The 20,487-nt window shown below is 43.3% G+C and overlaps 2 protein-coding genes across 5 annotated transcripts in view; one reads left to right on the forward strand and one right to left on the reverse strand.

Annotated features, from left to right (window-relative positions):
- The first annotated feature begins 6,527 nt into the window (after nucleotides 1-6,527).
- Nucleotides 6,528-8,496, forward strand: PPP1R3G (protein phosphatase 1 regulatory subunit 3G). The gene has a single exon (XM_064443544.1). The coding sequence runs from the start codon at nucleotides 6,645-6,647 to the stop codon at nucleotides 7,521-7,523; it is 879 nt and encodes a 292-aa protein (XP_064299614.1). The 5' UTR covers nucleotides 6,528-6,644; the 3' UTR covers nucleotides 7,524-8,496.
- A 5,626-nt stretch (nucleotides 8,497-14,122) lies between these two features.
- Nucleotides 14,123-20,487, reverse strand: part of LYRM4 (LYR motif containing 4) — a 94,871-nt gene continuing 88,506 nt past the window's right edge. For all 4 annotated transcript variants that reach the window (XR_010371603.1, XM_064443547.1, XM_064443545.1 and 1 more), the window contains one exon: nucleotides 14,123-14,483. Coding sequence is in view for 1 of the 4 variants with exons in the window: in XM_064443547.1 (XP_064299617.1) it covers nucleotides 14,421-14,483 (63 nt within the window). In the remaining 3 variants the exon portion in view is untranslated. The remainder of the gene's footprint in view (nucleotides 14,484-20,487) is intronic.

Here is a 20,487-nt window from a genome sequence, read left to right on the forward strand (position 1 = left end):
GCACTTGAGAGTTTTCAAATATAGCCTTGCAGGTTAGAATGGTACAGTAATATTAAAACAGCACATGTTTCTGCTTTTTTTGTTCCTACCATAAAAACTGTTAACATTCTTCAGAAATGCAAATCTCTCTCTCTTCAGACGACTACATAATACATTTTATTCACTGAAATTCAATACTGAAGTCTTCTTTCGTGCTTTTAGCAGTATTGTATTGTGTTACAGTTACCTAGCTGCTGCTATATATGTACATCAACTGAAGTTATGATATTCATAAGTCATGAGAATCAATATAAATGACTGTGATAAACATTCTCTCTTGTACAAGCTCTTCTGTCGGGTACCTGTTGAACTATCTACTATCATAGCTTAGCAATTGAAAACACACTAACTGATGCACTTCTGGGGAGCTACAGAGAGACAGGGTTGCATTTATGCCTTGGTCGGCGGTTTGGAAAACTGCACATTCAAGCAAACATTTTTTAACGTAGGGTTTATACAGCAGGATTACTTGGAAGGCCTGTTCCTGTGTTTCAACCCAAGTGAAAGAAGCGAGACTGACGTACAACTTACCCGGTTGTGACTGCTGGGCTGGAAAGGTTGGCCTGCATTTGCCAGGAGTTGTTAGAACAGGCTACATTGCACAACTCTATTTTCCCAAAAGACAGGGAGGTATCTATCTGAGCTGATGAGGTCAGGTTACCATTCAATTATGCCACGTCAAACACGACTCTAAAGACTGGGGGAGGCTTTGCCAGCCGACGTCATGAAGGTCTTTCTGACCAGCTGGCCAATTCTGTTGTCCTAGGGGAGTCCAAATGAGTTCATGCCACTATTGATTTTGAGTAAGCTACATGCCTTGCTGCTTGTGAAAAAGACAAACACAACAATACAAATCAGAATTAATGTGGGTACAAGTTCATGTCATTTTCCATTTTCACGTCTCATTTCCAATGGGCAAAAATCTAATGCCTTAGAGGGGGAAAAAAAGGTGGGGGGGGAAATCTCATGCCTCAGACATCTAATGTTCCTGTGCTAACAACTCAAAAAGCTAGTTTAGAGATGTGTTGTTTTGTCCTTTATGATTTATATACTTCCTAGGAGTTCATACTGGAGGGTATTTCAAGCATTTGGAATGCTTGAAATGTGTCCTTAGTCAATAGGTAAACGCATCTTCTGTCTGAGTAAGTTTCCTTAGAGAGCTCTAAGTAGACATTGGGTTTTGTTTTCCAGAGGCAGTCTGCTAGGTGGCAGGGCAGGAGCAAAATTCAGCATTTTAAGACAGACAGAAAGGAAAAAAAAGTATTATTTTAATAGCACAGCAACAGTTTTGGGGGTAGAATGCCCTTTGTATCAGACTAGTCTGGATAAGATCGAGCGAGTCCAAAGCAATATAATAGCATAATATAGGGCAAGAATTTGATCCAAATTATATACTTCCTAGATTGCTAAATAAAAAATACACATAAGCATAGAAGTTTTGTATGTGAGAACCTGGATCCTAGTGTTCATCAGAAACCTTTGACAGAGATGTGGTTCTGCAACTTTCTGGAGACCCACATTAAAATAAACAAAAACCATAAACCCAAACCCTTTTCAACTCCTATGCTGTGAATAAATTTTGGAAGCTGAAGCAACTTTTCTCACTGATAAACTGAGCTTGCCCTTTCAAAAGCTGTCTATTTGGGTTAAATTGTTGAAATTCCACAATAAGTCTCTCTATTGGGATGGCAGCCCATATATGGGGTGTTTATCATACTGACTAGAAGTTTGACGATGACTTAAGATTTTCAGTGTACCACGTGAATATAAAAAGTTTAGATAAATATCTTACAAATCACATGTATTAAACCAAAATTTGACACCTCTAAGAGCCACAAGAACCAAGCAACACTTCTGAAATCTTAGTGAACGGCAAGTTTTTGTGTAATGTGGTTTTGTCACAGTTAATGCAAACTCTAGTCTGAATTTAGTGTTTGTTTGAGCACTTGGAACCTTTTCCATACATTTTCAGCAAAACAGAAAGTAAAATAAAAATCAACAAAGGTTTATCCTTTGTGCCATTGCTATATATTTGTTTGACACAAAGAATGAGCTTGATTTTATACCAGATGTAGGGGAGTCTTGGACCTGAGGAAATCCTTTACGGAACTCCAATTTCAAAGAGGTTATTGCTATTTCACCCAAATGAAGGGACCTTCCTTGCCTTATTGCCAAATGCGCAGTATTAGTAATTGACAAGGCATTACGGGAAACCCACCATTGCTGTAATTCAAGAAAACAGAATAAACGTATTTTCATCTATTTAAAGTAATCTCTACATCCCATAAGGAATGTCAGATGCAAGTCTGCTGAAAGACAAGACAAAATATACAGCAGACGTCTCTAAAAGTGATTGTCTGAAAGACTCAAAGCTGTAAAGGATTTTGCTTGCTGAGCATCCAGCAGAAATTACGTTCAAATCTTTGGATTTAAGATCTGGAAACTAAAATAATCACTTCCAAATATTTGTTTCCGTTTCAGTATGTTTTCCATTACAGATGTAATGCGTGCCTGTTTGGCGTACAGCTGCTTGGCTTTCCTGCATAAAGAAGAAAATTAGGTCTGGTAGTCTAACTTCTGAATAATTTCTGGTCAGGCTGTATAGAGCCACTGAGTCTTTCATTCAGTGTTTGACCATCCCCACATAGTAAACTGAAATCCTATCCTTATTAAAAACACAGAGAAGCTGGAATTTCCCATGGGAGAGGGAGCATATTTTTTTTAAATAATTGAGGAAGCTATTAATATCCTCCCTGACATTTTTATACAAGAAACACAACTGTTAAAATTGGGATGAAGAACTACGTGATTTTCACAGTGAAGCAAGAAGATAGTTCAGAATGAATGCAGCTAGAATTTGAGATAATCCCTGCATATTTCTAAATCCCCGTAAATTGTGTAATATTGCTTAGTAGTTATTAGTCATTCACTTTTGCTGATAAGCTATTGTCACAGGAGATTTGCTTAAGAAGACTTGAGTGGGGAATTGGAGAGATTTGGCATATTTGAGCTAGGAACATCCATAATTAGAATACTTTCCTCTTGGACTCCCTGGAAGATCTGCTAGTTTGGGATTTGAGAGTGGAAGCTGCTATTGAAAGTGCAGAAAAAGAAATTATGAACAGTGTTTGAATGGGCTTCTGGATTAAATTATGTGGTGGAGCTGAATCAACTATATCCCCCAGTTACTTGACTCTGGGTGTCTGCAGAGAAGTATTTTCATGTTCATTTTGTGTCCAAATGATGACGACTATTGATCCAAGCAGCTTGACCGACTTATTAAATTGCACATCAAATAGAGCTCCAAACGCAAGCAGCAAACCAAAACCCTGGATCTAACAAGTCCTGAGAAATACATAGCCATGCTCTCACAGGGAACTGGGGGGGCAATACCATGGGTCGATTTGCGCAGTTTATGCCATTCAGTAGCCATTTTGGGATGCAGGTGCTCCTGCAAGATGTGTGTGCTGAATGCAGGGTGGGGGGCTAGAGCGGTGAGGTGGGTAGCTGGGAAACAAGGAGGGGGGAAACTAAAGAAGCAGGTGCTGTGTTGATCCCGTATGTAGTTTATGACCTTAACCACAACTGGTCAAAGCTCAGGGAATGCAAAAAGTGTCCTGATGGCGAATCTGATGTCTTGTCTTTTACTAGGAAATCCCTCCACTTTTATCTCAACATTTTCATTAATTACAAATGAGGTAAACAGTACTTAGAAGCCCGAGAGCCTGGTTGCCCTGTTCTTTTAAGAGAATCCATTCTGAAATTCTTAAGAGACAACACTAAACGCCTCCTTAACTAATGTCCACTGGCACAGGCTGTCACGTCAGTTGAACGTCTGTTGTAAAGGTTTATCTGATTTTAAATTACTCCCTTTCAGAGTGGTAGCAATTGATTACCACTAAACATTCAGCTTCCCTTTGTATGGCGTTAATTGCCTGATTTTAATTCTTTTCATGCAATATGGAGTCTGCTGCCTAACGGCTTTTGCTTAATTTCTGTAGTCCTTTTAGCAGGCCTGTCTCCCAGAGTTACGGAATATGTAAGAAATGTATATTAATTGCTACAATATTACTTAACTTTTATCAATATTTACAGTAAGTTTCTCTTCTTGCTGTCCCTTATTTTGCTTGAACCTTTCACATTCCTCTGTAATTTCTAGTAGTCCAAATGGGTTTGCCTTATCAGCAAATGGCACATTTTTTCCCTCTGCTGCCTAAAACATTTGTTAATGATTTGGCAAGCTGAGGCAGCATGCCTTAGTGGAATAAACACCACATAAGGAAGTAAGGGCTGATTTCTTCACTTCTGTTTTCCTCACCATAAAAATAGATACTGTTTTGAGAAAGTAAAGATGTAGTGTTTTATTTTACCTAAGGAATCTTGACAATATTGTAAGCACTCAGCACCGTTACCTACGCATCATCTCTTCATTTTTCTCCTTTCCAACTTGGTAATTTGAGGTGCCCCGAGGCTCGGATAGGTGGGTCAGGAGGTCTTATTTCCAGGCACAGGTAGGAAAGCACCTGCACTGCAACCTGTTTGCATCAAAGCGAACGCTAACGGGAGAGTGCTCCAACATTGTCTGCTGCTCTGTTACAGCCACCGGCAGGTCGGGGGCGATGGGGAAAGCAGGTGAAACCGGTGCCCCCCCTGCCTACAGTCGTGTGTACCAGCCTTCCCCTCCTTCTTGCGCTGCATGGCAGACCTCAGCCGAGTAACGCAGGAGCGTGCGCTGCGGTTTAGTACCATTAGGCTGAGGCTGCCTGGTACAAAGAGCCCAAACGGTGTCACACCGGCTCACTGGGACAGGAGCAGGCGAAGGAGCGCTCCGGGGAACAGCTCAGCCAACAGCCTGGCGAACGTGGCAGCTTGCAGCAGAGTGGTGGTGACGAGCAGCTGACGGCGAAGCGGTATTCGTCATGTTTTCCATTGGCACAGCTGGTGCCAGCGAGAATGTTTGTCCTTCGTTCCTCTTCTTAACAATGCTCTAAACCGAACTACTAACAAATGTCACGTGCACGGCCAGAAGCTAGAGGAGTCGGATTATTTGGCGCTTCTGAGTACGGGTTTGCCGTTCGCCTCTTCAGTCGAGGTGCAGTAAGAACATGCTCACGGCAGTGTCTGCTAAGGAAACTGTTCAGTGATGTTTCTGCTGCTTTGACATTCATTCCTCTGTGACACGCAGACCGCACGCTCGGTGGGACTGCACTGGAGGCTGCTTCTTGGCAATAAGACCGATGCTAAAAATAAAACAAACTTTGCAAAACAAACAAAAACCCCTCTGATAAATCCATAATGGGAGTGTGTTGCTTCAGAAAGTACCATGTTATTTGCATATGCTTTTTAATGTCTCCTCCATGAGAATAAAGACCGGAGGGACGTTTAATAATGTAGCATTTTTGCAATCATCTGTGCAAATCACCCCAGACAATAGCAGTGGCACGCACAAAGCGTAGAATGAAGTTTGGAAAATTCTCAGATATGGATCCCACCATACTAATAAAAGTATCTTGTTGTGAGGCTGCTGTTTACCACACCTCACGCACAGAAAATAAAACTGAGGAGGATTCTAATCCTCTCCATTTGTTTAAAACGTAGAGCCTGTGTTTTGTTTTTCCGCCTTGATTTTTTTGTTCTTGTTATGCAGAAACTTTCAAGACAGTCTGACCTTCAGAAAGGGTGCATGTGCACGTGTGTGCGTCTCCTGAGCCTTTGGACTCGATTTTCCACATGCGGAGTGCTGCCGGTACCAAGTGTGGGTAAAAAACGGTTACAGAGATTTGCCTGCGAAATATATCGTACTTCAGAAAGTGAACGCCTTCGGTGTTCCTCCTCTCGCCTTTGGGGTTTTGCCCTCGAGTTCAGGTCTCAAAGCTTTCCCTGCAGTTAGGATGGATGGAAACCGATTTAAGCGTAGAAGCTGGGGGCTCCCACAAGGTCTCAGCTGCACAAGAGGGACGTGTGGGGACGAGCAGGGCCCGCGGGCGGGACCCAGCGCTACTGACCCCCGAGCAGGCGGGGGGGGCTCTGTGTGTGTGTGAGTGTCCGGGGGGCGGCCTCGGGGCCCCGGCGCCCCGGCCGGAGCTTCACCGCGCTGCCAGCCCGGTGCTGAGCCACCTCCCGCCTAACCCTGGCCCCTTGGGCTTTTTCCGTGGGGTATCTCCGGTGGCTGGAAGCTTAAATAATGACGACGAGGAAGATGGTGATGATGATGGGAATGAATTATAACAGCGCGGCCGGCTCCAGCAGCCCGCCACCCCGCGCCTCTCCCCGGCCTGGCTCCGCCGCGCCGAGGGCGGCCCCGCGGGTGGGAGGACGTGCGTGGCCGCCCGTCGCGGCCGCCGCTGTTTCCGTATCGCCCCGTCCCGGCGCAGGTCCCGCCCCCGCCCGCAGCGCCGCCGCCGCCGCCCCAGCCCCGCGGGGAGGCTCCGGGCCCGGCCGCGGGTGGGTGGGTGGCTGGGTGGGTGGGTGGGTGGCTGGGTGGGTGGGTGGGGGGCGCGCCCCCCACCCGGGGCCGGCTGCGGGGGCGCGGGATAAAGCGGTGCCGGGCCGTCCGGCTGCCGCCACAGGGGGCGGCGGGGAGGGGCTCGGCGGGGCGCCCGGCCATGGCGAGCCCCGCACGCCCGCGGCAGGAGCTGGCGGCCGAGGAGCGGCGGCTCCGCGGCGCGGCCCCGACGGCGCCCTGCGAGGGCAAGCGGGAGGCGGTGGGGGAGCGGCGGCTGCTGCTGGAGCTGCGCCCCTGCGGGCGGCCGCCGGCCCCCGGCCCCGGCGAGCGGCGGGAGGAGGGGGAGGAGAAGGAAGAGGAGGAGGAGGAGGAGGAGGAGGAAGCGGCGGCGGGCGAAGACTGTTGCGGCAAGTGCAAGAAGCGGGTGCAGTTCGCCGACTCGCTGGGGCTGAGCCTTGCAAGCGTCAAGCACTTCAGCGACGCCGAGGAGCCGCAAGTGCCCCCCGCCGCGCTGTCCCGCCTGCAGAGCCCGCCCGCCGAGGAGCGGGTCCCGGGGCCGCCCGGCGGGGACCCCCGGCCCCCCGCCCTCCGCCTGCTGCCCGACTTCCCCGACGGCGGGGAGCCCGGCGCCGAGCGGCTGCGGCGGCAGCGCGTCTGCCTGGAGGGGCTGGGGCGGCCCCCGGCGCCCACCGACGTGCGGGGCACGGTGCAAGTGCTGGGCTGCCCCGGCCCCAAGGAGGTGACGGTGCGCTACACCTTCAACGAGTGGCTCTCCTTCGTGGACGTCCCGGCCGCCCCCCTGCCCCCGGCCCCGACGGCGGCCGCCGACCCGCCGGCCGAGCGCTACGGCTTCACCCTGTGCGTCCCGCCGAGCCTGCGGGAGGGCTCGGCCCTGCACTTCGCCATCCGCTACCGCTGCCCGCAGGGCGAGTACTGGGACAACAACGGCGGCCGCAACTACACGCTGCGGTGCTGCGGCTGCCCCCCGCCCCCCGCCGACGGCAGCCCCTCGCCGCCCCCCGCCGCCCCCCTCTACTGACACCGGCCGGGCGCGGGGAGCCGGGAGCACCCGGCCGGGCGGGGGGGCGGCGGGCAGGGCACCCCTCCCGGAGGCTGCCCGAAAGCTAGCGGTTTTCAAGCGGGCGCTTCGGTTTTGCCAGCGAAACAGGGATGCGCGTAGGCTCGCGTTGCCCTGGCCTGTGGAATCGTTTTCTTTCTGGAGAGGACAAGGAGATTGGGCAGTGTGGGCTTTGCTTTTCCCCTCTTGAAGTGAATTTTTGAGGTCTTGATTTGGGCTTGACTCCCCTTAGCCGGTTAGTTAGAGGTGCACGGAGCACTTGCGTGAAAACTTAAGGGCGTGTTCTCTACAGATTTAAGTTAGCATCCCCATTTCCCCATTCTCACATCTATTTCAAAGACACAGCACTGTGACGGCAATGGTGTGCTTTGTCTTTTTTAAATTATTTTTTTTTAGTTCAGTGGACTCCATAACAGTACAACTCACTGTTGTGATTGCCTGTCAAACTCATGACAGGCTGGTGGGCCTGTCCCACCCTCGCTGTGCCTGTGGCGGCTCCGAACAGCAGGCAGCCTGTATTCGGGCTGGGTCTGGGTCTGGACTGCTCTGGATTTTGTCATTCAGCACGCTTTGATAGCGCTCCCTGCCTTCCCCAGGCTTGCGTGTAGATCCCGTCTGGCTAATAGCAGCCAACAGGGACTTCCGCAAAAATGTTTTTCCTTAAAATAGACTGGTGACTTCTTTTTGCACAGTCAACAGTCTAAAATGGGGACAAAGGAGGGGTTAAAACATCTGCTTATCGGGAGAATGTTGGTAGCACCTTTCAGCAATGGACCATAAAGAAAAATGTGGTGTCTGACTCTCAGAGGGTTCTGTATTTTCAGATTTGGGGAGCAGTGACCGATTTGGATGACCTTCTCGCTGAGGAGTGACGATGCGATGTAGAGGGGGTGCCCTCACTAATGAATGAAAACAAGTGCCTTAGTTCAACTGTCCTAATGTCACATTTTGCATGGCATTTTTCAAGTATTTATAATTTATTTGCCTTGTTTTGCTACATCTTTTTCAGTATCTGTATGCTGTTGAGAAAAGGGTTTTATCGAGCACACCGCTGGGCTTTATAGCGCCGGACACCTGAAATGATTTCTACAGTCTTCACTCTTGCATTGCAAGCCTAGAGGTTGACACTGCTGGTGTCCCAAGTCCTGAAATTAAGCAAAACGTACCAATGAAAATGGGTTTGTAAGAATAAAAAAAGCTTTAAAAAAGTTAAAAAGCTCACCATTACAAATCTTTTTTCTGTATGGCAAAACGTTTTTGCAACCTGCTTGTGCCCCTACCCTAAGGTGTGCGGTGCAGCGGGGACTGAGCTGTTGGTGCGCCTCGCGATAACCGGGGGCCTTGCCCGTCCGTATCGCCTTTAGGGCGATAGCTGAAAATGACGCTGGTCCTGGCAGAGCCACAGGGCAAAAAGCCCTGCAAGTACGTGACGGCTCAGCGTGCTCTTGTAACGGGCGTCTTGCGCAGAGCCGTGATGTGAGGGAGCTTTACGAGCAGGGGTGGAAAACAGGCAGCTTTTGGTGGAATTTTGTTCTGGCTCTTCTGCAGCTTTGACTCTACTTGTTTTCTTCTGATTCAGTATCTAAAGATTTGGGTTATTTTTTTGATGAAAAAATGAGTAGATGATGCATTGTCAGAATGCAGAAAATGTTCCGACATGGATATATGTTCTTCAGCAAGACCTTGGAAGTTTATTTTCCTTTTTAAAACAGAGCAAGCACACTGTGAGTTTTCTCAGGTCATTTCCTCTGAAGATACAAAACATCTTAAAGCCTGTTATTTTAAGCACCTTAGAAAATTTTGCACCTCTGTAAAATTCCCCATACTTGACAATAAGTATTCAGATGATCTGCCTCTTCAGAGAGCTGGCAGAAAATCGGAGATGGGAGCAGGGGCCTTACTGGGGAAAAGACGTGAAGCAGACGGAGCTTCAGACTGAAGTTCCTGCAGTTTTGGCTAACGCACGCACTGCTCCCGAAACACAGCCTGCCCTGCCTCCCCCCAAAAAAACCCGTGCAGAAACCACAGCGTGAGAACGCAGCCAAATAGAAAGAGGTGTTTAATTCCTTCAGAAACTATCTTGCTATTAGACTAGCACCAATCGGTTTGAAAACGCACAGAGTAAAAGCTCCGCACACGCAAGCAGAACAAAGCTCTTGCTGTTGTTTTCCAAATTACGCGTAAACTCTTGCCAAAAGCATGAAAGGTTTTAAGGGAGAATAGTGGATGCTACTACTTCCTTACACAACTTTGTTTTAAAACTATCGTGCATTACAGGATTACAGGATGTTACATGGATAATCTGGTATGAATTAGCCTGTCCTTGGATAGTTGTGTCAATGAAATAGCGTGCTCTTAAGCTGACACGTGATGCTAACAGCACTGAGGTTGGATCTTCATTTAAGTACAATGTAATATTTGGGGCTTCTGCAGCCCATTCCTTCATCTGTGTTTCGTTTATTAATTGCTTCAGAGAAGGCGGAAACTTTGCCAAAAAAGGGGAGGGGAGGGATCTCTCCTTAAGCAGAATTTAAAGGAGTAGCCGTCTTCTGATAGCTGTGTCTGGGCAGAGGTGCAGAGCTGGTACCCTGAAGAATCCCAGCTAGCTGTGCTTACTGATAGAGGCCTAGAAATGTTCTCTGGTACGCTGTGAACTGTAGCCAAGGGGTGTAAAACATCCACATCCAGAAAATGTAACACTTTTGTGTTCCCTTCAGATGCGTGTTCTGAAATTCAAAACACAAGGAAGTATTTGCTAAGACTAAACAGCAAAACGCTTTGGAGTGCTTCAGAAAATTGGTGCCAATCTAAAACCCTGCAAATTGTGATAATTAAAGCACGGCATTTTTGTCTTTTGATAACTGGTAAAGTGCTTTCATTTATTATTAAGAATTACTTTTTGTGAATGAAAAAGGGAAACCTCTCTCAGACGAGAATCAAACATGCTCACTTTTTAATAGATAGTATGTTTTTGTACGATGTTACAGAAGCACAGATTTCCAAAGCAGGTTTCAAAGACTGCCTGCACCCAGCTCTCTGTATTTTCATAGATGAGGCTACTGAGGGCTGTAGAGATGCCAGGCCTTACCAACTATTACACTGGGCAGCAGTGTAAAAATCAGAACTGGACCATGTGTGTACCGAACACCGGCACGCCTGCGTCAGCAAAGCAGAGAGCTGCTGCTCGTGGTCGGAGGTTGAGATACATGGCATAATTGCAACTTTATTCTAAAACAAACATATTCAAGATAAAGAGGTTCTAATTCTACGAAATCAAAAGGCCCAGTAGAGTAAAACTTCAAGTGAAGCACTCTTCTTGTTTGGTTTCATTACTGCTAATGTAGTATTTCATAGAGATGCAGAGCATAACTTTTGGAGGATGTGCTCATAAACACCCTCCCTCCCCTAACTTAAGAAATAAAAAATGATAAAGATTTGTTAGCACTCTCAGAAAAACTCCAGCTCCAAAGATGTTAATTTTATGCAGATTTCTGTCTGTCTCCCCCCCCCCCCCCATGGATTAAGGGCTTAGGGGAGAAATAACCACCAAATGGTTTTACAGGTATACATAAAACAAAAAAGTTTAATATAGTTGAACCTCTACAGTGGGTAACTTTGAAGGACATCAAAGTTAAATCTTCCTTAAGCAATTTTTTTGCAGCTTACATTTAAATTCAGATTTAAATGATTCAGAAAAGGACTGTGAGTGTGAGGCTAAATTTACTGTGGTGTCATGAAGAATTGCAAACTTGCATGCAAACTACTTCTGTTTTATTTAAAGCCGGGGCTTTCAGTCAGGACTTGAAAAGCCTGGCTTCTGCTCCCATTGGCTTCCCTGGGATTTGGATCCAGCCCAAAGTACTGCAGGAAGGTAGGGGAAATGATCTAGGTTTAATTGTCTATTCTGTTCGGAGTCTTGTGTTATGGGGTTAGGATAACATGGGACTGTGATGAATGTTCTTCCTTCAGAAGTTCAAAATCTGCTGTCTATGGGTGGCAGTAATTAAATCACCTTAATTGTTTTTCATTATTCTTTTTAAGAGGGAAAATTACTTGCCTTGGATTAGCATATTGCCAAAGACCGGTATAAATATTTATGTGGTGCACTCTTCCAATAGAAAGCCTGTACATTCTTCACAGGTCTCCATAGTTCTCTTACCCCGAACACAGAAGAGTAGTCATTTGAATGCACTGCTTACCATCGCTTCCCCCTCGTAAAGCTTCAGCAGATATTGAGCGTAACAGTAAAAAAGGTAAGTAGTTTAGAAAGAAGCATCTCTTGCAGCACACTGATGATATCTAACTTCTTGTGTAAGCTGCAGAATCCTTTGAAGGTGCATGTTTGTGAAACAGGTTTGAGAGTTCTGGATTTTTTCCTCTTACAGTTGTAGAAAATACACAGCGTTGGAAGAATTACTGGCTTCTCTCTCTTTTTTTTCTGCTTCCACATTAAGGGCTCATGCATTATTCTTATATTTTAAAATACTGAAAAAAGTAAGAATATAAACTCTCAGTAAAAGAGCTACACACTTTCCTTCTTTTTTTTTATAAAGGTCATCAAGCAAAGCATTCTGAGGAGTATGAAATAATTATGCCTGTGTTCAGAGCTGGGGAACAAAGCAATCAGTATAACCCTGACTTGAATAATGCCAGGATTTCACCGTAGATCATTATGGGAAACTCAGGAAAACAGTCATGCACAGCTCTCTCATGACTGTTTATATGTACGCACGGCACTTGGTGGGCATCTGGAGAGCGGCGTTTATGTTGCATTACAGGAACTTGGTTGAGGGGCTGGTGTTTCTTCATAAAACTATTCTTCTACCTGCTGATGTCAGAGGGCGAAAGTAATGCTTGCAATGCCTGGAAGGTTGGTGAAGTTTTATATAGAAATACCTTTCTAGAAATGCAAGTTCTAAGTTAAAATCCTTCTTGGCCTATTTCAACATCGTATGTAAAGTGTTCCCGTGCTGCTTGCTCTCTTGGGCTGCTTTCCTCCGGGACAGCTGTACCTCTGATACATCTGGGCATTTTGAAACTGAGCTTTCACTTGCGGTAAAATCTGAGAAGTTGTAACACACAACAGAAATGCCTGTCCTTTAAACAGTTACTAATATTAAACAAATTGTTCTTTTTTTTTTTTCTTTCAGAGTGCTGTTTCCAAGTTTATACTGTAAAAGTCATGACAAACTTTAGTATATGTAAACATTCAAATTTTAGTGCATACTGCTGAGATTAATAGTTTGCTAAAACATTGGGATCAGGAACAAACTTTTTTAATGTAAAACAACAGCAAGCTTGTTTTGCTAAGACATTGCAGCTTTGGTAAAGATATTTATTGAGCTCCCTTCTATTCTAAGGAAAAAGGATATACTTTTTATAATGGTGGACACTGTACATAAGTCATGGGATCATTCCTTTGTGTTTTAACTATTCCTGTTGTTTATACTGCTTTGACAAAATTCAGCAAAGCTCCTGACAGCATGCCGAGAGAGAGATTCAATGAGTATTACAACAGAAATGGAACTGGTGAAGCACAGAAGGCACAGCCATAAGAGCACAGCAACTCTGAGGCTGGACCATGGTGCCAGCTCTCCAGCATGCTGTCTCCATCAGTGACGATGAGCATATGCCTACCCAGGAGTAAGAACAGGGCGAGTGGATACCACCATAATACTAAGGTCATCCCAGCCTGCAAATATTATTTCTGCGCTGGACTTCCTAATCCAGATGTGGTTTCTAAGCATTTTTGCGACATGGTTTGTAGGATTTCACTGATAAAGCATTTGATAAGATCTGTTTTTATACAGAACTGGGTATGTTATGACAAAATATCTAACAAATTAGATAGTATTACACAGGCTTTTGGTCCTTAGCAGCATAGGTTTTCTTAAGTTACTTCTAATAAGTGATGCATAAATACTGTCTTAAAACTGTTGATTATTCTACAGATTTAATAATGAGCAATAAAACACTATACTGAGTGTTCCGAAGCTTGCTGCCAATTCATGACTTACAGCACTTGAGTTACTGTTGTAGTTAGGTTCTTTTTCTCCTGCAAAATTTAGCTTTGTGAAAAAGGCAAACCTTGCATCAAGTGATGTGCCTTCTGCTAATAGCTGCACCTCAACAAATTTAGAAAAGGACTCGGCACTGAAGATATATTTTAAAGCTCTCAAACCTTGGTGATGCGAGTCTTACGTTCTGCTGTTTTGATCTGTTAATTCTTAAAAGTAGGATGAGGCTGGTTATTAACTCTCGGAAATAAGGAAAGAACTAGTGAAATTTTTATGGAACCTGAAACATCAAGGGATGCTTCTTAAAGAAACCACACAAAACAGCTTGTGATATTTGTAAGTATCAAGACCCAGGAGACATGAACTCTGTTCATCTCTGGTTTCAGTATTTAGAATGAACTGTGTATTTAGTCATTTAATTCTGATGCTGTATATTTTAAAGTGAAACAGGATCAATAAGAACTTAGTAACTGGGTGAGGGGTTTTAAATCTAACGCATCGTTTGTGCTCCGTCAGAGGAAACGTCAGCAGCAGAATAATGTATCTGGTTACAGGTAGCATCATGAAGTTTTATTGTCAAAGTAGGGCAGAAACTACTTCATCACACAGGACATACAAGCAAACAGGTTTCAAGACTACCTTATATGATATTATAAATCACAGCAATATATTTTAGACATTAGAAAATAGTACTTTGGTTGCCAAAACCTGAGTCTCTCAGGCATTTCTTTTGCTGAACAGAAAAGCTCAGACATGTGCAGTGAGTTTATGCATCTGTATGTGGCACTGTAGGATGCTGAAGATGGTCCAGTGTTGCTTCAGGATCAGAGTCTTCTCATAGCTATGTGTTTCCTGGACTCTCAATAACCAATTTCTCCGTGGAATACAGTTGGCCAATAGTAACCTGAAATCAAACCAAAATATCAGAAAGCTGAAACTTGAAACTAAACAGGTTATAATTTCAGCTTCACAAGAGAGATTAAAAACAAACCAAGAACTGAGTAGCCCATATATTAAGCTTTTTCATAATGACATGTTTCTTTCTCTAAGCATTTTTTTTGAATAATACTGTTACCAGCCTAGACCTTAAGAAAAATAACCAATACCTAAAATATCTGTATATATATGAAATCTTGAAATAATGACATTGAGAAGTACTGTTCAAAGGCTCATATTAAAAGTTAACATTAGAAGTTGCTGCAGAGGAAAAGCAAACAGGCTGAATGTTTAGAAAAACAAAAAGGTGAATATAATGAAAAATAAAAGGATGGATATGGTCAGCAGATATTTCTTATTATGCTTTCTGGGTGGAGAGCCTAGATATTAGTCGCATGGCGTGGTATTGTTTTCCAGTTACTTTGGAACCCTAATTTAAGTTGCCCTACGAATGGTGAAAATAGTTACACAGTTCAGCAGCAACATTTCACGTTCACTGAAACTGACCTCTTGTTCATGAGATGGTATTCACACCTCATATATTTGTGCTTTCTAGTGTAATGAGGAAATGAAAAGTGACAGAAAAGCAACATTGATGCTTGATTCCTCTCATTCTTTAGTACTTTCTAGTCTGCATCATAACATGTAAATTGAGTCAGCGGCACAGTTGGCAATTTGGCTAGAAGTCACACACAGTTCTTTGCTTAACAGTTGAAATGTGGACAAAAGAAATTTCATGCAAGTAGGGTAATGTTAGCAGAAGACAACATTTATTTTAAAAGTAAATATTTTGGAGTCTAATTTTTAATACCTGTTATGCCCGTCCTCACCCTTACTTTCTCCCCAAGGCCCGGGTACACAGTAGCTCTGTGTCCTTTTCACAAACAAAAGTAGTTCATAATTATGGAGTTGGGACAAAAAAAGGCTGGATGCTTAATTGCACTAAGCACAATATACTTAGTAGAATTTAATACTGCACAAACTAAGCCTGACAGCAAGTCAGGCTCTCAAAGTAGTAAAAAATTTGGAGAAGAAATTTTTCCACATTCTTCATTATCCATTTTTGAGGGAAAAAATCCTGGCAGCTCTTAAATAAAATTTTCTCATCACACTCACATAAAATATAAATAATATTGCCTTTTCGGAAATGAACTATTTCATCTTGATAAACAGCCTTGTCTGAAACATGTAACGCATTGATTTTAATCTTGAAATATTTATTACAAGGGAGGATTTACGAGCCGTTCTTAAAGGAACAGAAATTCTCTTTGCCAGCAAATACTCGCCTCTTCTGGCACTCAGAACTAAGTCAGTTACAGCGTATGAACAATTCTGCTTATTTTTGAAATTACTTACAAAGTAAGATGCATATAGAATATTTATAACAAGGGCTGTACACAAGTGTGGCATGTGTTACCAATAGAAATTTTAAGCTGTCAACAAGTGTTACTTATCACAGAGAACTCGCTGCTGTAGGTTATGGGGCAGGCTATACCCTTCAGTTGCTGCCTTACCACAAACCACGTTACTGTACTTAATTTTTGTATACTTTGTTTTGGAGCCCAAAGAATCTTTAATCCTTTCCCACACAGTAGACCAGATTTAATGGGAGGCTCAGAGGGATTACAAAAATGCTGAAACCTGAATTGCATTTTTTTCTTCTCCACCAACTGGGGAGATAGACGAGGCTGAGTACGTGACTTCTCGGTGAATCATATTCAGTCAGGGCAGATGGCTTTGTAGGAGAAAGGTACGAGCTGTTGTTTGCTGTCCCTGGGCCAAAAGGTGATATTATCTACTGCTGTACCTCTTGACTCAAACACAATAAAATCATAGATGTGTGTGTTGAGCTGCTTCCTTAGTAAACTGCAGGCGTGCACGCATTTCAGCGAGTGCACGGCCACCAGTGCTGTGCTGTCTGCCTTTGCTGGGCTGCTGCAGCTTGCCTGCTCTGGTGCCTCCCCTTCCAGAAGCTATGCCATGACATTTTAAGCTGAACTTTGAAACGTAAGGATTTTTTTAAACCGTTAGCCTTGAATTTCTAACATTATGATCAAGCCTTTCCCATGCACTTTAGATAAAACAAACAGACCTTCTGTTTATAGCTGCTGAAAAATTAATATCTATAAACATCCACTGCCTCAGCAGAAAGACCGCACCGGTATTTACACAGTGACACTTATTAACCCTCTGAAACAAACCAGTGTTCTTACAGTGTCCTCACTGACGCTACGTCTAAGGAAAGCACTTAAGCAGCACGCATGACTGTGGATCATTCCCCCAAATTAAAGATTTAAGTGGCTATCTGTTGTGTTCTTTTTTCATCATGTGCGTTTGTAGCTTGTACACTGCATGCCATTCTCTCTTCTGGTAGGTGGCTGGAAGCCAGTGCAGAGGTCACTATCAGGGTATTTTCATTAATCACAGGAAGCTTTTGTGGAAAAAGGCTCTACCATTTGCTCAGCAGCTTTGTAACCCAGAATTTTATTTACCTCTGTAAGGTAACACACTCCAATTAAATTCTGCAGGAAAGAATGCACAATAAAGAGAGCCTTTGTCATCAGGAGAAGAAAATAAGTAGAAATATAAAGGCTGCTTTTCAGATCTTACTGAATTATTCAATGTTTAAGTTCTGCCTGCAAAATTATGTACTTTAAAAATAAGTCTGACAAGTCCAACCCTCAAAACCTGGCAATCTGTCCTTGTTCAAAGATTTAGTACAAGTCTATGGCCAGCTTTTTCTTGTGAACTTGAAAAACTTAATCTTGCCTTCCAGACTTAGGGTTTCAGAATGGGTTACAAGAAAACAAATGGGGAAAAAAGAAATTACTGAACAGTAAGCACCAGTCCATCCTGTAACCCAACCATTCTCTGGTTATTAGGTGTTTGTGTGTTCACATGGAAACAGTACTTCTCCTTTCTCGTGGCTGGCAGCAGCAATCACAGGGAGAAGCCACGTCATGGAATCTTTCACTGCTATTGGGAAGAAAGCAAGTAGGAGAGGTTTTCCTCAGATAACAGAATATGAGAGTTGTGTATGGGGAGGTGCAGGAAGAATTAAATAGTAGAATTAAGTAAGAAGTATTAAAGAAGGAGAATTACAAAAAATTCCCGATGTCCTAAAGACACGCTATCACCCTAAAAGTTCAACAAGTGCAGTCAAATTGCCAGGTCTGAACTCTGTCCTCTCAAATGGTCTATAGCTGGCCAGTGCCTGACGCTCGGGGACACCCGCTGCTGGTGAGCAGGTTCTGTGTAGCTTTCACGCCAAGCCACGCAAGAGATACAGCTGCAGTGGGACAGTGATGAACTGGGAGGTAGCCCGAATCCTAGGGGCCGCCTTCCTATCTGACACAGCTGGTCGAGCACATCCTGCAGACCCATTGCCACTGCTTGCAGAATACTACTACAAGATCATCTTCAGCTTTCGAAGGTATCTGGCATGCCTTGTGGTTTTTATCCAGACGAAGATTTTACTTTGTAGCTCAGAGCTGAGGTAGACATGACTGCTCCTATTTCTGCAGGGTTGAAAATAAGGTGACCAAGTTTTAAATTTTTTTCTAATTTGCCTCTGTCATTTTAGAGTACATCGTTCTGCTCTGAAAAGTATGATGGCATCTCTCCTTAACAGGCATTTCCCTTCTCTGTCCCTTCTGTGTCTTACCCAATTGTACACAAATAACAAAATTAACAAACACTGTTTATTTAATAACTCTCCCCTCATTTAAATATCGTTTCCGAAGTAATCTCTAGGGAACAATTATCTGCCCTGGGAGGCAAACCAACCCCAGGGATTCTTCATGCCACTGTTTATTTTTCAAAGGCAGACAAAACCAGGAGCGGTGCAATACCCTTACTCTGCATAGAATGACATTATTGGTAAAGACAAGGCCTAAACACGTAGAAGTGCCACCACAGCATAGGAATATGAAAATATTTTAAGAGAGCAATTCCTTTAGCTCTCAATTATTTAAAAATTCATTTCCTGAGAGGGTTACCACATGAGAAGTAAAAATTGTTTCTTCTTTTTCTTAAAGAGTTGCAGATGATAACTAAAGTTGATGCATTACAGATGGTTTTACACATTAAAGATATTTACATATTAAAAAATATATAGGTTGTTTTATATATATACTTGCATGAACATACATAACAATATATTAAAAAACAATCTCTATAGAAACAGCCATCTTGTCACTTTCGTTGCAAATTTGCTTGCAGGGGAAAAATAGTCACCTTATTGCAGCCAGGGAACACATATAAATATATGCATTTTCATGGCTTGCTATTATGGAGAAAAAGGAAAAAGTCCTGTTTTATTAATATATCTATACCATACACACACATATATGTATATTTTAAATCAGGTTGCCTTGTCTTGTTGCACCTGAAGAGTTGACAGGCGTATCTCACAGGCACACTGCTGAATCTTAACTAGGAATAAAAATCCCTGATGACACTGCAGTCATATTGTATATACTGCTGCTAATCTTGGCCTCTAACACCGTAAGATGAAATTGCCCATTCCTATTCTTTTGCACTATGATTACACAATGTGCATTAAGTGAATGCTGACCAGAATAGAAACGTATAGGAATAATGATTACTTTACTTTTATGAGCCGCTACCTACTATCTTTCCTGTCGGATGATGCCAACCAATTTGCAATCCTATTGCAAATGTAAGCGAAGTGGTTATTGTTTTTAAGAAGCATTATCTTCCCCCCCCCCCCCTTACGATAAAGCACACTTTATCATAAATATTTTTCATATTATCTAAAGCCAGTTTAATATTTTCAAATGAATACAGGCAGCAATTTTTGAAATGATCTTGTATTGCAATAATAAGCGCACCAATGTGGTATACCATAACTTAAACTCAAATGGAACCAAAACCTCATCAATAACTGTTCAGTGCTTTGCCAAATCTTTGTGTTGGTATGAAATGCTGTGGCAGCAGCCTTATTTATCTTTTGCTTAGGAAAGAATGTTGAAAAACTGCATTTGGCACCTTAAATATATAGGTTGTTCTGGTTCTTCACAGCTGGAATCAATATGGAAAAAACTGTATGATTTTGGAGACACTTCCCTCATTTTCAGAGATTCCATTTGTCTACACAGGAATGGAAGAGGAAGTGAAGGAAAGCATGGAACTGAGAAGTTAGAACTATTGTATATTTGACTTCTGCTTGTGTTTTGCCAACGCTGTTTTCTTTGTTCCTTTGTGCCAAAACGTCTTCTACAGCTACTGCTATATGAAGCTTTTGAAAAGGCAGGAAAAATTAATTTATAGCTATCATTTGTCTGACTTTCATTAAGTAGGAAGGTGCGAAATAAAGTAAACCGGCTAACAGGCAAGAATTTATCTGAAAGTTATTTCTCTTAATAATGACAAATTATGTCATTTTGTTAGACCCATATGCACTGTATCTGGGTAAACCTTTATTCAGCCTATCAGAAGCAGGATGACGTATTTATTTAATGCTCTTATTAATTTATTCTGCAGGTCTCCCTGAAGAGATACTCTTCAGTGAAAAGAGCAGAGAAACATATCTAATCCAGCAATGATTAACACATAAAACACTGTAAGCGTATACACTCCTGTGCATTTGTATATGACGATCTATAATAGCAAGGGACTCTTCTTTTTAAATGCTGATTATTTCTCAGTTAAGAGGGCCTTGGGTGGTGTTTTTTTTTTTTTTTAAATTATACAAACACACTACTATCCTTGCAGACAATATGGGCATGACAGACACAGCCTTTGCTCCAAATAGCTACACACTTGATATAGCCTGAAATAACAAGTAAGGGTCCTCTCAACAGAGAAAGAAAAACATTGGAAAGCCAAGCGGACAAGATCATGTGGTCCCTCAGTAAAGTCACACTGTTTCACTTCTCTCATTTCCTGCAAGCCCCTCTGCCTACAGAAAAAAGGAGCATGACAAGGAAAATGCCATCTTAGAAGTACGT

Source organism: Phalacrocorax carbo, chromosome 2, assembly GCF_963921805.1.
Source record: "Phalacrocorax carbo chromosome 2, bPhaCar2.1, whole genome shotgun sequence".
Lineage (NCBI taxonomy): Eukaryota > Metazoa > Chordata > Aves > Suliformes > Phalacrocoracidae > Phalacrocorax > Phalacrocorax carbo.